Source organism: Anabas testudineus, chromosome 18 (genome assembly GCF_900324465.2).
Source record: "Anabas testudineus chromosome 18, fAnaTes1.2, whole genome shotgun sequence".
Classification (NCBI taxonomy): Eukaryota; Metazoa; Chordata; class Actinopteri; order Anabantiformes; family Anabantidae; genus Anabas; species Anabas testudineus.
In genome coordinates, this window is record NC_046627.1 from 10,169,929 (window position 1) to 10,188,174 (window position 18,246).

The 18,246-nt window shown below is 36.5% G+C and overlaps 1 protein-coding gene across 1 annotated transcript; it reads right to left on the bottom strand.

The window, feature by feature from the left end:
* Positions 1 to 8,927: 8,927 nt before the first annotated feature.
* LOC117152993 (low affinity immunoglobulin gamma Fc region receptor II-like) lies at positions 8,928 to 11,699 on the bottom strand (the record flags this gene model as incomplete). Its single annotated transcript, XM_033326517.1, has 5 exons — positions 11,678 to 11,699; positions 10,677 to 10,730; positions 10,199 to 10,459; positions 9,720 to 9,968; positions 8,928 to 9,049 (listed from the first exon to the last, which is right to left on the bottom strand). Coding segments are annotated over exons 1-5 (708 nt in total), but the record flags the coding sequence as incomplete, so codon positions are not given.
* Between the last annotated feature and the right edge of the window lie 6,547 nt (positions 11,700 to 18,246).

The following is an 18,246-nucleotide window of genomic DNA, read 5'->3' on the forward strand; positions in this document are numbered from 1 at the left end:
GTAGGCAACTGCTCAACCACCTGAGCTACTGCCGCCCCTTGGTGCGGTTGTGTAGATGTGCCCTCCACAACATCAGAAAGATCAGACCCTATCTGACAGAGAACACGACCCAACTCATTGTACAGGCATTGATCATATCTCGTCTTGACTACTACAACGCTCTGCTGATGGGGTTACTGGTATCCATGACCAAACCCCTCCAGATGACCCAAAATGCAGCAGCACGCCTCATTTTCAATCAACCAAAAAGGTCTCATGTCACACTGCTCTTTAGATCTTTGCACTGGCTTCCTCTGGCTGCAAGGATCAAGTTCAAAGCTCTGTCTCTTGCCTACAGAGTGGTTAACTCCACAGCTCCAACTTACCTCAGTTCAATCATTCAACTCGACTTAAATTTTGTTTGCTTGCCTTACTCACTTGTAAGTCGCTTTTGATAAATGTGTCTGCTAAATGACTAAATGTAAATTTAAGCAACAAGCTGTTAAAGGCAGAAACAAACAAACAAGATTAAATCAAGTAAAAAAAAAAAAAATTAAATTATTTGAGATCCGAAGTCCAGATGGTGAAACAAAGCAAGATGAGCAGCCACACAAGTGCACAAGAGAAAAGGTGGAAAGTCATAATTGTAACTAGTGACCGAGAGTTTATATAGTGTCCTTAATGACCTGGTACAGCAGAGTGAGTTGGCAGAGCCAGAGGAAAATGGAGGGAAACTGTTTAAAGGAACTAGGAGGAGCTGAGTAGAGAGGGACACAAAAAAGGTGGAGACAGGTGTGGGCATTTGTGTGCAAATTAACAAGGTACTGATGTAGAGAAACTGTTTCCTGTGTGTGTCTTATTTTAGGTAAAGTAAAACTCCTACTGATGCAGATTCAACACAAGCTTCCAGAATATACTGGTGAAAGGCACAAAGTCAATGCTCAACTGGAAGTAAACCTGTGACCTTTGGTCTTTTTCAATTTAATTATTGTTATTACAATTGCAAAATTAGTAGATCATGAAAGAAAAAGAAAAAAAAAGAAACAGAACTCATGTACAGTAGAGAATCATGAATTTTCTATTCCTGTTTTAACTAAGAAATTAGCTTCTTTAATCAACCAAGTTCATATGATCAGCATTATCCATTTCAAGTGATGGAGAAGCTCCACTGACTGCTGAAAACTGTTTTGTTTAAGCATTTTTGAAGTAGTTAAAAATGGCACCATCTGCTGGTCAGATCTCTGCATTAGATTTGGAAACTGTTAGTCAAAATAAAAGTGGACTATGCTTCTGTTTGTGGAAATGTATCCAATAAAGGCTGCATCAACAAATTAGATCATTTTAATATAGATTCTACTACTCTGAACAAGCAGAACAAGAAATGCATATGATTTTTTTGAACTGTATGTCTACATCAACCCCCTGTACTGTTTGTTTTAATACCACTTCACCTTGTGCCAAAGTGACAGACAGCATCATAATGAGAATCAGAAATATTTGTACCAACTAATTTATTTTTACTTTAGAAAGTTATTTTTTTAATGAAACACATTGCAATCATTTCTCTGAAAGCTGATTTTCATCAGCCTTCCTTACATTATACATCCTATTTACTGTCAAAAAACAACATCAAACATGTCCTTTGTACAATTTTTTTTAGTTTTGAGCTTTTTATCTTTGCGCTCCTCCAAGTTTCCCCACACACCATCACTATGGTGGAAGCATTCTTAAAATAAGCAGAATATAAAAGAAGTGGTCGGAGCAGGGACAAGTCTCTGTGAAGATTCCACAAAACAATTGACATCAACATCACGTTATGAATTGAACACAGGATTTATTAGTGAAAACTACAAAAACAGGGAAACCAAGGGAGGTGTCAACCGACAATACAAAAACAGGCAGAAACACAAAGTAACAACCAAAAAACCAACGTACAAAACAAAACCACTGCTCAATGGCAGGAAAACACTCACAGGAAAACAGGTAAAAATGTCCAGTTCAGATCAGGGGCAAAGTCCAGAGAATCCAGGGGGGGGAAGCAGAGAGGGCTGAGCAGGGTAAGCTGAAGCAGGCCTGAGAGCAGGCAGGTTATGTAGCTGGCAGGAACACAGGCTAGAAACAGGTTGGGAAATGACTACGATCTGACAGGGGGAAAAGGACTAAGGAGAGTTTTGTAGCCTGAGGGGGGCACAGGTGGAGCTAATATGCAATCAATGACTGGGAGCCGAGAGAGAGAGAGAGAGAGAGAGAGAAGTGGCTGGTGGGAGGAGTCCAGAGGGAGAGGGAGAGGAACAACTGAGGGAAAGCCCAGGCTGGCCGGGTGCCAGGGCAAAACGGTGACATAAAGCATGTAGGCAGTAAAACATAATAATAATTCACAAATTTAAAGCTGAGTGGCAAATGTTGAAATCTGCTGGCAAATATTCCTTTAATAACAGCATGATGTGAATATTAAAAATCCACAGCAGAACACATTTGTGTGATAGTAATTCGCAGGAACCTGAGAACATGTCAATGAGGGTCTGTACATTAAATTTGGTCACTATAAGAAAAAAAAAGTTTAAATTGGAGCATTTTGAAAATGTATTTATAATGTAATCTGTAATAAGTGATATAAATGATGTCATTGCAACCAAGGTGCTTAACACTGTCTAACAATGGGAGTTAAAAACAAAAAAACTCGTGTTTACATAGACTCAAGTAACCAAGTTACTGGGAGAAATTGGTTCCTCAGGTGACTCAGGAACAAGTTTACCTGCACTCCATAAACCAGGAACCCAGAAAAAGAGTAATTTGTTTTCCTCTGCTATCAAAATATTTTTGAAGCCTGGTTCACATGTTTTAAATCATAAGGATACCTCTTTATTGCTCTTTTTTAATTTAATGCAAGTGATTTTTTTTTTCAATTCTCACTTAGACAGATAAAAGTTACAAAGTTACTTATTTGCACATCAACAGGTAAATTTGTGTTGGTTTCGGTTTTAATTTCAGGTGTACTTGATTTAAAAACAAGATTATGTCGCTCCATGTACTGATGTCTCTATACATCCAGCTCCTGTTCTTAGCTGATAATAAAGTAGAGAGTGTCTGCTTATTGTTCTAACGTAATGCCATGAATGGACAAATGATGAAACAGAAAAAAGTTAAATATTTTCTGTATAATGATGCACTTCATAATTTAATAAGCACAATAAGTTTACTGTTTAATATGACTACTCTTTCTCATCAGTGACAGTGATGATGACAATGTTACTTCTCTCTCTTCATTTTCACACACGTATTCTCCACTGGGTGATATAAAAGCAGGTTTAAAATACATCACTCCTGTCTGGGTTTTCCATGGAGCAGAATTTGAATAAAGCTTTTTCATCACTCTCCATTCAGCTGGGCCATGAGAGCCAACACAACTTACTGTAATGAGCTCAATTCATTTTCAAAGAACTGCACCTGTTTGGACTGATGTGAAAAGAAGCTCTGCCTGTCACAGGGAAAAGTAAGACGTATATCACCAAATCTGATTTCCGTTCTTTAAGAAATTGTGGCGCACACTGAACATGAAGTAGACTTCAACTTAGACAATGTTTCACAATTATTTTCAGTGTGTGAAAGCATCAAATGTAAATCCAGTATATCTCACATGCACATTTGAAGAAGCACAATATACAATGTTTAACGCGAGAAAATATTTGTATAGTGTACAAATAATGATGGAGGACAAAGATTTGTCTATGTGGTTCCATAATCAAACTTAACTTACCACCTTCATGCACATCGAAAAAGTTTTCAACTTGAACAATGAGCAGCAAGAAGACATTAAACACTAAAGAGACAGTTGCATGTTAGATATGAAGATCATTAAATGCAAATGTAAATATCAAAATCAATAAATTAAATCAGAGATTATTGCAAACATACTTTCATTATCCTCTATTCTACATCTATTCTATTTTACTTGAGTACTTGTCTCAGCCAAAACTAAAAGTGAACTTCTGTAATAATTAAATTTTAAATTGAATAAAGGTTTGGCACACATTCATTTTTTAATAATAAATATTTCCAATCACATTAAAAATTATACAATCTTATATCATCTACTGTATGTACTTTTATGCATAGTAACATGTTAATTTATACTGTGCTAAGTTAGTGAATTAAAATTATGTTTTTTACTTATTTTATCACATCAAACTAAACAAAAAGATTAAAAGAACCTACAGTACCTTTATCAGATTTGAATTTTATAGACATTTTAGGTAGAAATATTTCAAATTTGAGATATATTTTTAATTCGGAATAAGAGTAGAGACAGTACTCACACAATTTGATGCACAGAGCTGTGACTTTCATGTTGTCAGCTTCTGACTAAATGAACATAAGACTGAGTAAAGACATGTAGAAAATATGATATATGTGAAGGACTTCCTTTTCCTCTGAGGAGGCCCCAGCAGTTTAGAGCACTGTATCAGTTTTTTTTTTTTTTTTCATCAGTTGGTCTGAGCAAGCAACATACTTCGATTGAGCTACTGAAGTGTCAAGGCTGTGTTTCAAAGTATAAACTAGAAAAGTAAGTTTGACATTTTTGTAAAATGTATATGGTGCTGGGGGGTTTGATAAATATAACAAGTTTGCATATCTATGTAGTACTATTCATGCCTATTTACCTTTTGTAAATATACTTCAACTCTTCCAAACAATATGCATGGTAAAACAGTCCATAAAGCAACATAAGCTTTAAAAATGTATCAAAACAGAAGTCACTCACTATTTCAATATAGTAATTAATAAAACATCACAATATCAGATCTGTAGGTCTGTCATATTTGTGTACTTGCATGGTTGCAATTTGTTTTAATATGATAAATGTACTGTTTGTGTCAACAAGGGTGGACATTATTACATTAATATATGTTAATATGTTTATTTACCATTAAACAAATAATGGGCTCACTTTGTGTGTTTGCTCAGGTCATATTTATAAATTTAACCATAATTTTAGAAACTAACCACAGAGAGTGAGTTAAAATGCTGCAGCAGCTCTTTTCTTGTAAACAGTGTGAGAAGAAAGTGCAGATGGAACAAGATGGTTTAACTGATATGCTTTAATAAACCACTAACATTTTAAAAATATAAATCAGAGATAATAATCTCTTAAAGCAACTGAAAACGAAGACCGTGTCTTGTCATATGACATAGTGCTAAAGATATGTCAATGATAATGTTTATAATGTATAAAAATTATTGTAATACATAATAAAAATTAAATACTGAATCTCAAAAATAATCTAAATTGTACATGCTGACTGATTTAGCGGCGCAAAGTATGTTTGCTAGTAATACTGCTTTCCTTCATCAGTCACATTAGTTCACTGTTTGTGGCCTGGAAACATAGAACAGCAGCTGTTACTAAAATGTTTTGTACAGAGTTACATTCTGACATCACTATCAGTATTATATGTGCCTTTGTGAATATGATCTTGTTATTGCTACATAATGAGGACCAAAACAACATATTTTTCTTATTTAATGAGGACAATGATTTGTGGGGACGTTCAGCTGATCCTCACAACATCAGAGAGTATGTTTTGGGTTGAGACTGGGTTTTAGGTTATAGATAGAATTAGGAATTAGGTTCAGGTTGGGCAAAAGTAATATGTATATACTTTCTTTGACATTAGTAGTTGGCCACAGTGGTGATATTTAAAGGCTGCAGCAACTCTGCTTGCTGCATGTCTTCAGACATGTGGACAGACTGAGCAGATGGAACAAGGTGGTTTAAGTGTTCCACACTAATGTCTTGACTAGACCAGAAATGTATCAGCCACATCTTTGGTATGCAACTGATACAACAGATACCTATTTTAATCAATCTAGCTGTGTAGACCACCTAGATGTCGGCTGCAGTTTTACACTACCAGTCTATTTTACTATTTTTAGGCACATACATTTCACAAAAAACACCAAACCAAACACCAATGTATACAGATAATAGAGAAATGCACCAAGCAACCTGAGGTGTGGATAATTAAGAGGCAGTTCATTTTAAACAAACAACACATCCATAACAGTTATTTTTCAGTATTTTTTTTTCTGCTTTGCTGATGACAGTCTTTTTTTTCCTATTACCTAAACTTTGTAACTTTGTTAACAAGAACCGGTTCGCTAGCCTGAAATACAGTACTATTCAAATTATACTGTGCAAATATAGTGTAGCTCATAGCGCTATTAAGATTTGAAAAAAAAAAAAACTAATAATTTGTTTAACTTCATTATGTAAACCACAAGCAGGGTCCAAAAAGCTCACAAACCCAAATAAACACTACAAACGTCAGTAGTGCAGAAACTTTCTGTGAGATACTGTACTATAATATGTAAACCATCTCAGAAGGAAAATCATATCTAGCTTATCTAGCTAAATTTACTTTCCAACTGCCCTATCCTCAGCCAGGGCAGTTGGACTCAGGATAGCTGTATGGTTACAGTGTCAGTTTCATATAATTAAATCACTATTATTTGTATTTAATTCAACAAAATACTCAATCAGAAACACGTAATGAACCAGGTCAAAGTATCTATTAAATAAAATATATTTATTCAGTATAACAGCCTGAATTTTTCTAGAAGCAGTCAGCCATTTTAAGAAGCTCAAATTATCATTATCACCTAAGTTAAAGTTGAAGTTAAAAAATATATGATGTATGTGTTTTAAGAATAAATATGTCTGTCAACGCTGTGGTTTAATCTGTAACAGCTGAGGGGGAAAAAAAGGCATGCCGAAATAGGACAGCAAGTTTAACAGCTTTTGTAGATACTTTATTTTAGGCAGTGAAAGTTTACACTGTCTGTGATGCAAAAGAAACAGTGAGAACATCATGTGATTTTTTAAAAATGTTGTTGCTTTTTAGTCTATTGAAGCAGATTTTCATTCATAACCAAACAGCAACTATGTCAATGCTGCATGGTTATAAGCCTGCTGACTAGATCAGTATTCTCCTTACTATCAGTCATTTTTGCGTGACTCTTAGTTTCCCACAGTGAAGTAGTCCAACCAGCAATAGAAGCAGAGCCACTATCACTATGGGGAAAACAGTCCTCAGGATGAGATAAGTATGACAGGAGTGGTCTGAGGGGACGTCAGTCTCTGTGTGAACTGCTGCAAAGACAGTGGAACAACAATAAACAGTCAAACTCATCATATATTAATGTCACTGATGAGTTCAAACACTTTACCTGTGACTGTTTCCAGTCGCTGTTCTTCCTCAGCTAGAACACAGACCACAAGAAATTATTATTTATTACTATTCTTAAGCTTCAAAATTGTTCTAAACCTCTGTGGTTGTCATCTGAGTAAAGTCATCAGTCATCCACTGTCTGTGACTGATGAGTTCAATCACTTTACATTTTTCAAATAATTACGTTATAAATAATAACTGTTTTTTGTTTGTTTGTTTGTTTGTTTGTTTGGCGATTTCCACCTGTGCTACGGAGACATTATCTCACACACACACTATAGGTCCCTAAAGTCTTTAAATGACAGACATGCATGAATGTGACACAAATCATGGATATTACTTTTATTTTCTATAAGCGGTTGATCACGAAATAATTCTCACCGTCTTCAGATGAATTGAGGTAAAGCTGCGTACCCAACAGCAACAACACAAACACTGGAGAGATAAGAGAAGATATTTTTGTATCATGTGTCAAAATGTAAGTATTATTTCTAATGTTTGCTATATTTTGACTTGAGCAGTTTACCACTCAAGTTCTTTCTCATAAGATAATAACTTTACGTGAAGCAGTTCATTTTATTTGTAACAAACATCAGTCATCAATTGAACATTATTTCACTATAAGTGAATTTTAAACATTAATTTCAGAGTCAAACTGTCTCAGTACTCACACTGTCTGAAGCAGAGAGCTGGAGTCTTCATGTTGTCTTGCTGCTGACTGAGCATCAGAGTGAAAAACAGCAGGCGTAAAATGTAGGTGGGATCCTCCTTTTCCTCTGTGCATGATGGTAAATGTAGATACAAGAACTTCTGCTGAAGCCATGTCTACATAAAGGAGCCCTGTTTTAATATCTGCTGTTAAATTTTCTTGTCACGGTTTTCTTCAGGAATCAAGGTGTAATGTAGGTACCACAGACTGGATCATTTCATTAGTTTAAAGTAGGTAAGAACTTGTTCTTCCCGCTTCTTCTGGTGATATTAATGTTAAATTACTATTGAGCCTCTAAAATTTGGGGTTTCTAAATGAAAATTGTTCTAACTCCTCCACAACTCAGACAAAGGGTTTTAACTCAATTTAAAGTTGACAATCAACTCTTTAAACACAGCATTAAGTGTTTCTTAAAGTACTGGTCTTCTTCACATTGTGATCATCACCTAGAAACATTCTAATGATTATACTGTTTTTTAAACAGTTTTTTAGTATCAGTTCACATATAAATAAATAAATAAAAAACAGGGCAGTTCACGTACCACAAGCATAGTTTCCACAGGTAGTCATGCTTAGAAGCTCAAAATATCACCAGCATATGTTAAGTCTAATCTAAAAACAAGATCTAAGATACGCCTTTTTAAAATAGGTCACACGTCTGTTGAGTATGTGGTTTAATGTTTTACCTTAAGGTACAGCCAATGTAAAAATAAGCAAGCAGCAGACGTACAGAAAGTTTTTGTAACCACCGGGGAAACCTGCCAAATGTGTGATGCAGTAAAATAAATTCTAATTGAATAAACAAAATAAAAATAAGTATAGTATTGGATGTGAATAATTGCCTATTATTGCTCTTTCTCGTATACTGAAGCAGCATGTGGTTTGGGGAATAGTGAGTAGAAGAGACAGAGCTCATTCAAAACCACAAAGTAAAAAAAAGGAACAAGCATGGTTAACATTATACTTTGAACACTCTCCTTTCATTTATTTTTGTGTAATATTAGTTTCCCACAGTGAAGTAGTCCAACCAGCAGCAGAAGCAGAGCCACCATCACTATGGTGAAAACAGTCCTCAGGATGAGATAAGTATGACAGGAGTGGTCTGAGGGGACATCAGTCTCTGTGTGAACTGCTGCAAAGACATGAAACTGTGTGTGTTACTGCAAAATGACATGACGATTGTTCATGATGATGACAATTCTTCAAATGAATGATTCAATAAGACACTATAAGACACTAAGGTCAACATTATTCACCAAATTCAGTGGTAAAATCATTGTGCAGTGTTAAAAACAGTTGTTATTTCTTTAGTTGAGTGAATCAACAGTCATCAGGTGCGTTTGCATAAAGGGGAAAAAGCTCAGCTCTGTCAAACAATGTATTGTTTGTTTAATCTGTACATAAATTAATGAATTATGTCCTGTGGTCTCCTCATCTCCCCTCACAAGATCCCAGGCAAAATGTTTTAGCTCTGACATTCCACAATGGTGAATTGACCTGCCCACCTCAGGACGCTTAGCTGCCTCAATCTCAACTTACAAAAAAATTCTGAAAACAGAAAGTGAATCTGTCTCTACCTTAAATAAAATAAAATAAAAAATAAAAAAAAACATTTACAATTACAATTTTACCCTCTGAAACTGAAATAGCTCTTTCTGGAACACTTTACTCTGAAGTTTGTCTCCTTGGATTAGATTTGCTTTGTACCTCACTCACAAGTCGCTTTGGATAAAAGCTTATGTAATATAAAACAATGTAAGTGTAAATGTAGTATGTGAACACTGAGCTCTTTATTATCTCACCTCTTCTGACACTCAGCCGGCTCTCTGGTGATTCTCCAAAGTCATAGATGCTGCACTTGTAGAGGCCTTCGTGAAATTTAAAAACTTTTTTTATAGTCATCTCTCCAAAGGAGCCAGTGCCGATGAAGAGGCCATCTTTATAGAAATCAGCCATGTGGGCAGATGATGTCTTCTTGATTCTGCAGCGCAGAGTCACAGCTTCTCCCTCCAGCACCGGGAGGACGGGACTCTCCAGGATCACAGAACCATCTGATCATGAAGAGTTACAGTTTGGCAAACATTAAATGTTCATTTATTTGTGATAAAAATGTCCAGATTGTTAATAATATTTAACTCTCTCAAAATACTGACAAAATCATGAAACCTGGTTCCAAATGGGACAAAACATGCTGGATTAACTTTGAACCTAAAACCAGAAAAAAATGTCCCATTGCATCTATCTTACAGTATGTTTAACCGTGTATGAACAGTAAACATACCAGTGACAGTGATGTTGACAGTGTTGCTTTTCTTTCCTCCTGTCGTCTGACACCAGTATTCTCCACTGTCTGATAGATAAACTGGTTTGATGGCACAGACAGAATGTGCTGTTGTCTCCCAATTACTGACGCACATGCCGACTTCTCCCTTGAGTCTCCTGAACACCTTCCATTCAGTCGTGCTGTTAGAACTCTCACAGTTAAAAGAGATGGAGCCGTAGTCAAAGAGCTGCAGTCTGGATGGAATGATCCAAGCAAAAGCTGCATCCGAGACAGTATAAAAAAAAGATTAAAATTATAGACTTCAAAAGTAGATTCAAGTAAACACAGCTCAAAACGTTAATGTAATTCAGTCATTATAAAGTAATAAGTTGCTGGACTAAAGTGGGAAATGACACATTTTATCCATTATAAACTATATACACTTTACTGATATACTAAGTAGAAATGTTAAAATAATCCATGAACTGTAACTTACCGTCACCTTCAGCATAATTGTGAACATTTGCAACCAGCATCAACACATTAAACACTGGGGAGACAAAGGAAAATCTGAATATAAAACATGTTTTATATGTCTGGACTCTGACAAGTATTTGTATCAGGTGAATACAAACAAACATCAAAATGTCATGATTTTGACAACAAATTCTGATTGTTAGGTAAAAACAGAAAGCATTAATAAAAAGACAGATGTGTTTTGTTCATTTAAGTCACATAATAAATGACAAATACCATGTGACATTTTACTTACACAATCTGACGCAGAGAGTTGTGACTTCCATGTTGTCTTGCTGCTGACTGACTGAACACTACAACACAGATGTGGTTGTAAATGAAAACCTCCTCTTCCTATGGCTGATTTTGCACTTTGCACGTCACCTTCAACCGTAGACAAGCATTAGTCACTATTGTTGGATATAAACTATTCTAGCCTTTAAATGTAGGCCAATCAAGCCTTACCTCAAGAAACAGTGGTCAAAGATCTAACAATAGGTGCAGACAATTTTATCTAACATTGAGCAAAGCAGCAACGTTGTCTGCCAATGGAACAATTCTAGACTTACAAAAGAGAGTCTGTTACTGTCACTTCAGAAATGCTGGTGACCTGAAAAAATATAATAGTAGCAATCAAAAAAAAAAGTAAATTCTGTTGTTTTGTTGAGAGGGTGGGTTCAAGTTTTTGATTGTCAAGGCGTGTAAATGGTTAGGATTAAGGTAATAAGCTAGAGAATGCATTATATAGAAAGAAACGTTTGTGTGTCTCTGTGCGTCTATATGTGGATTCTGTCTGTCCCGTATTTCATAGATGAAACGTGACATTCATCGAGTCAAAACTAACCTGTACCTTTTTTGACATCAATAGATGGTCACAGTGGTGATATTTAAAGGCAACAGAGACTCTGCTTGCTGCATGTCTTCAGACATGTGAACAGACTGAACAGATGTAACAAGGTGGTTTAAGAGTTCCACACTCACGCTTGAGGTGTATCAGCCACATCTTTGGTATGTACATCTTATGTTCAAGTCACACAATTGATACCTATTTTAATCAAGCTGGCTGTGTGCACTACCTGCATGTTGGCTGTAGTTTTACAAGACTAGTCTATGCTTTCATTTTTAGGCACATACCTTTCACTGAAAACGCCAAACATCAACTATCACTGCAGATATGCATATATATATAATATAAATGCGTTAAGTAAACACAAATTAAACAGTGTCGCTTTTGTTCCTGGCATTTAATAAATTAACTTGAATCCAAGTACTGCATACAGTTCTACATTAAACATTTGATGTATGTTCTTTTCTAGTGGAGTTTACTCTAGACACCAAGTTGGTTTAATACACGATATATTGCTGAGTTAAAATAATACTATCAATACTACATATAATCAATTCAAGGAATCCATGTAGATGTTCATGATAACTGCCTCAACACTGCATTTAATTCACTATTAGACTCCATTGGTTTTACCCAAAATGTAAATAAACCCACTCACTGTTTTAATCACACCCGTGATCTTATTCTGACATACAATGTGGAAGTTGATCAGTTAATAGTTTTTCCCCAAAACCCTCTTTTATCTGACCATTTCTTAATTACATTTGAATTTACAGTACCAGACTTTACTAAACCTACAGATAAGATTCACTACAGTAGATGTTTATGTGAAAATGCTGTTGACAAATTTAAGGAACTGATTCCATCTTTTATTTCAGAGCCATGTACCAACACAGAGGAAGGCAGTTATTTCAGTGTTACTCCAGCACAAGTGGACTATCTTGTTAATAGTACTGGTGCTTCACTTGGAACAATACTTGATACTGTTGCTCCTCTGAAAAAGAAACTAGTGAGTCAGAGGAAGTTAGCTCCATGGTACAATTCAAAAATCCGTAGCTTAAAGCAGAAATCATGTAAGTTGGAAAGGAGGTTGCGTTCCACCAATTTAGATGAATATTGCCTAGCCTGGAAAGATAGTTTAATAATATATAAAAAAGCCCTGCATAAAGCTAGAACTTCATATTACTCCTCATTAATAGAGGCAAATAAGAACAACCCCAGGTTTCTTTTCAGCACTGTAGCCAGGCTGACAAAGAGTCATAGCTCGGTTGACCCTAGTATTCCCTCAACTCTCAGCAGCAATGACTTCATGAATTTCTTTACAAATAAAATCATAACTATTAGAGAAAAAATTGATCAGATCGTCCCTGCATATAGCATGGATTGTACAACAACTCTAGATTCATCTGCAAGACCACGCTCGTACTTAGACTGCTTCCTCCCCGTAGATCATTCTGAATTAATTTAAGTAATTAATTCATCTAAACCATCAACATGTCTCTTAGATCCCATCCTGACTAGACTCCTCAAGGATGTCTTACCTTTGATCAGCACGTCCATATTAGATCAGATCAATCTGTCTTTACAAATAGGCTACGTACCACAGGCTTTTAAGGTTGCTGAAGTCAAACCCCTACTCAAAAAGCCTACTCTGGACTCAGGGGTCTTAGCGAATTATAGACCAATATCCTATCTGCCCTTTATCTCTAAAATCCTTGAAAAGATAGTTTCTAAGAAATTGTATGACCACCTGCGTAGCAATAACTTGTATGAAGATTTCCAGTCAGGATTTAGAGTACATCATAGCACAGAAACAGCACTGGTAAAGGTCACTAACGGTCTTCTATTAGCATAAGACAATGGACTACTCTCTATACTCATCATGTTAGATCTTAGTGCTGCAATTGACACTCATACCAAGCCCCTCTCCCTGGGGGCAGACACCCTCTCCACATTTAAGACTAGACTTAAAACTTTCCTTTTGGATCAGAGTTCTGCTGCTATACCTTAGTCTGCTTAGAGGAACTCTACTGATAAACTGAGCTCCTCTCCTCTCTCCTTTCTCCTGTATCAATGCAAATGCCACCATTGCATGTCATTAACTTTGTGTCTTCTCTCTCCTGTGGTTGTGTTTCCTCCTCTCTGTCTCCCTCTCTCTGTACTTTTCTGCAGGTATCCTCGGCCTGGAGCTGTACATGTCCAGAATCCAGTCGACCTGCCCAATGTTCTTGCTGCTTCTTGTTGTCTTTATTGCCTGCTGTTCTTTTCTCTCTTCTCTTTCCACTCACCCCAACCGGTCCAGGCAGATGGCCGCCCACTATGAGTCTGGTTCTGCTGGAGGTTTCTTCCTCTAAAGGGAGTTTTTCCTCTCCACTGTTGCCTAAAGCTTGCTCAAATGGGATTGTTGGGTTTTCTCTATAATTGTTTTTACAATTATTTTCTGTAAGGTCTTAAACCTTACACTGTAAAGTGCCTTGAGAAAACTTCTGTTTTAAATTGGCGCTATACAAATAAAACTGAATTGAATTTAATTGAATTAAATTGAATCTACTAACACAGTTTATTCTTTATCTTCTAATCTCATCACCTCTCAATACACCTGTTGAAGTACAGGTACTAGTATTAAATATAGTCCAATATATTACTGTATGATCACACTTGCTTTTACATAATAATGAAAACAATACCTTACTTGTCCTTGGTCTAGTAGTACTTCTATATTCTAAACACTGTTAGTAATTATTCCTAAATTGAACACGTCAAATTATAAGATGATCGTTCGTTTCACAAGAAAATCAAACAACAAAATATTCAGAGAATTTATTAACTGTCAAATTGTTGGATATATTTTAATATTTGTGAATTTGTTGGCTTAACTCAGAGATGTTGAAACTTTCACATTTCACAATGTTTCTTGATTTTTTCAGAATAAGAATTTCATCATCAGGTTAATCAGTACAGAAACACAATGAGCTGAAGGTTTAAATAGACTGCAGTGTGTTTAGTGAATCTACAGTATAAATAGGAAAAGAATCAGAAAGGTAATGAGTTAAGATATCTCTAAGATATTATATATTATTATATTATATATATATATATATATATATATATATATATATATATATATATATATATATATATAACATTAAGATATCTTCACTGGATTTGAGACTAGTCATAATCTGGTATTTACTTTATGGATAAGCAAAACTGAATAGTCCATGTCTTAATTCAATTCTTTTGTGTTGTGAAGAATGTTTTAGTCACAATTTTGGAAAAATTAATGTTTTCCCCCCAGATCTCTGTATGATGAAGGTCGATGGGGGAGAAGAACCTGGGCTCAGGTTGAAACAACAGGAAATGTTTTCTCTTCTGACAACTTTAGTTTTAACCTGCTCTACAGTTCAATGTTAAATTCCAAAATAAAATGATGATATTACATTATTATTAGAAAGTGTCTGGTCTATGAACAATTTTTCTGATAAAAACAGGGAATGCAGTTTTATCAAGATTTGACAAATCCACTTAAAAGCCTTTGTTTGAAATCCGCTTAGTCTCCAAACCTGCCTCAGTTAAAAAGGTTCACTGTAAGTATTCAATCCCTGCACTGTTCACTAATGTTAACTAACAATGTTCTTCAAAATAAATTACAGATGTAGAGAAGAGAAACTATTTGTTTTTGTTTGGCTCTTTGTCACGAAGAAACAAAGATCATGGCTTAAGTTGAGTTTTACAAATGTTCTGCTTCTCAGTTCACAACACAAAGCTTTATTCTGAAAGTCAAAAGCAGTGCAGATTTCCTGCAAAACTGAAAGTAAAGTGCATCATTTCGATGTAGACAAAAAGTGAGATGCTTCTGTGACATCAGGAACGTTTCACTGGGAAGAATCCGATTGAAGGAGACTTTCAGGATTTTGTAGAATTACAGGAAGGAGAAGATGGTGGTGGTGTTTGTGATTCTCCTGTATGGTGAGAAAACCTTCCTCCCTCTGATCTTCACATTTAATGATGATGAGCTTTTGGCCCTCAGCTCACAAGCTTTTACCAAAAGTGTGGATGAGCCACAACAATAAAACCACCAGCTGGTATCATGTTGTGATATCATATATGACGTCTGATATCACAGACTGAGACAGCAAATTTACTTTTATGTGTAAAAGCTGTTAACATCATGAACTCTTTTTGTTAACTGTTTAAGATGAAAATACTGCCAGGCTTCTATTGTGAAGTTCACTTTTACAGGAATGCGTAGAAGTGAAACCAAAAGAATGTTTGTGGTTGGTTTGAGGTTTATGTGATTTTTTAGGTCAGGATCCAGAGTTTCTTCAGGTCGAATCACATGAGGAGACATTGAGGATGCTGTGATTCCACAGGAAGATGAAGATGGTTGTGGTGTTTGTGATTCTTCTGTATGTCTGTAAACACACAGACACTACTAGTCAAACTGTGTTTAAAGCCCACCACTTTGTTTTAACTCCATAGTCAGGATCAGATTGTTCTAAATCTGCTGGGCCCTATGTTCAGAGACACAGTTCTGCTGCTCTACTGTACCTGTACCCTGACTCAAGCTATTCTACGTTACAGCGCCTCCTTGGATGTTTGGTTCATAAAAGTTTGATAAGACTTTGACAGAAATAATTCAGAATAATACCTAATTAATGTCAAAGTGAAAACAGGTTTTTACAAAGTAATGTCAATTAAATAAAGATACATAAGGTTTTTTACATTAATATTTACCCCTTAAGGTCAGTATTTAGTAGATGAACCTTTGGCTGCAATCACAGCATGAAGTCTGTGTGGAGAGGTCTTAATTAGACTTGCACATCTGGATACTGGAATTTTATGTCATTCTTATTTGTAAAACTGCTCAAACTCTGTCAGATTGTGTGAGGATCAGGTGTGAACAGTCTTTTAAAGTCCATCCACAAATTCTCTATTGGAAATGTGTCAAACTCAAGGCCCGCGGCCCAAATCTGACCCGTAATACAATTATATCCGGCCACTGGGATCATTTTATATTGATCTATTATTATAATTATTACTGGTCCGGCTATATGAAGGGCTGATAACACACAAACAACAGATCCCATAACGCAGTGCAACAGCTGCCAAACCATAGGTTACCTGGGAAACACTAATGTAAGGTCAAAGGTTACCCTGTACAATGGAGAAAAAAAGTTGATCCTGAAAACTGAGCTTTACAAACCGATGGGAGGATGAGATATATACACCAGTAAACCCATGTGTCTGATTTGTGGAGTTAATGTGGCTGTGTTTAAAGAATTTAAACTAAGACAAGACAAAACATCAAGAGTTCAAGAAGATTCTGACACCAGAGAAAATGTGTGTGCGAATGTGGTGATGTGCAGTGTTTGGTGTGCTCCAAATATAGCGTCTTGTCTGATGGAGTAAAAGCATCATTTAGGTCTCATCAAACCGTTCTTCCACTGGACCATGGAGTCTTTCACAGGCCTGTTGTTGAACTCAAGTCTTGATTTAACGTGAGTTTTCTTTAACAGTGTCTTTCTCCGTCCACTCTCCCAGTAAGCTTTGACTGGTGAAGAATTCAGTCAACAGTTGTTGTATGCACAGTATCTTCTATCTCAGTCGCTGAAGCTTGTAACTCCCTCAGAGTAGTCATCAGTGTGTTAGTGGGCATTCTCACTAGTCTAAAAAATATATAATAATCAAAAAAAAGGACAGGATAAAGGCTTCACAGGTTTGACATGACTGTTACAACATCTAAGTAAATACGACCAACGTCTGCGAGGGTTCAGTCTGGTCCACACTGTCAAAGCAGAGGACAGAACATCTTTCCATCTGTTTTCTTTCAGTTTCCCACCATGCCTTGGGTGTGGAGGTGTTTGAGGGGGAGGAATCTGTCCTCCTGTCTTACCAAGTGAGTGTCTCTGATTCTGAGAGGTCCACAGTGGTGTGGAGCCGCGAGGACCTCAAATATCCGACTGTTCATGTACGTCAGCAGAGTGGTGATGAACTCCTCGACCAAAACAAGAATTACAGGAACCGAACATCGATGAGGACTGATTCTCTGCAGACTGGAGACCTCAGCCTGACTCTGAGAAAACCCACCATCAGTGACAGTGATACCTACACCTGTACCGTCCGTAGGATGGGAAAACAACTGAGCCAGACTGAAGTAGAGCTGCTGGTCAGAGGTCAGTCTGTCCTGCTGCCTTCAGATGGCTGCAGGGCTTTGATGAACTGAAGTAAATGTGCACAAACCAATTAGACTGGCAGCAAAGTGATGTGACATGTTTCCACCTTTGTCCAGTCAAAGACAAAGCTGGTCAGGTTTGAGTTAGAAAAGGTCCAAGGAAAGTCTGAGTCCACAAATAAGATCAAAAGTAAAACACCAAGACAGAAAAAAATAGATGCTAGAGACAGTAAACTATGAACAACAGCCCTGTTATTAACTGAAACAAGTTTTAATAACGTAACATACGTGTTTCCAAAAGTCTGAAACTGAAAAAGAGTAGGGTGAGAACTCAGGGTAGAAGAGGACAGAACTCAGGATAGAAGAGGACAGAATTCAGGATAGAAGAGGACAGTATGTGGTGATTTCATTCAAATGTGTGATGTTGTTTGTGTTGACTACAGAACCTCCTCCAGTCTGGCCCTGGGTTCTAGTCCTGGCTGTCCTGACTCTCCTGGCTGTCAGTCGGCCCCAATCGTCGTCCACCTC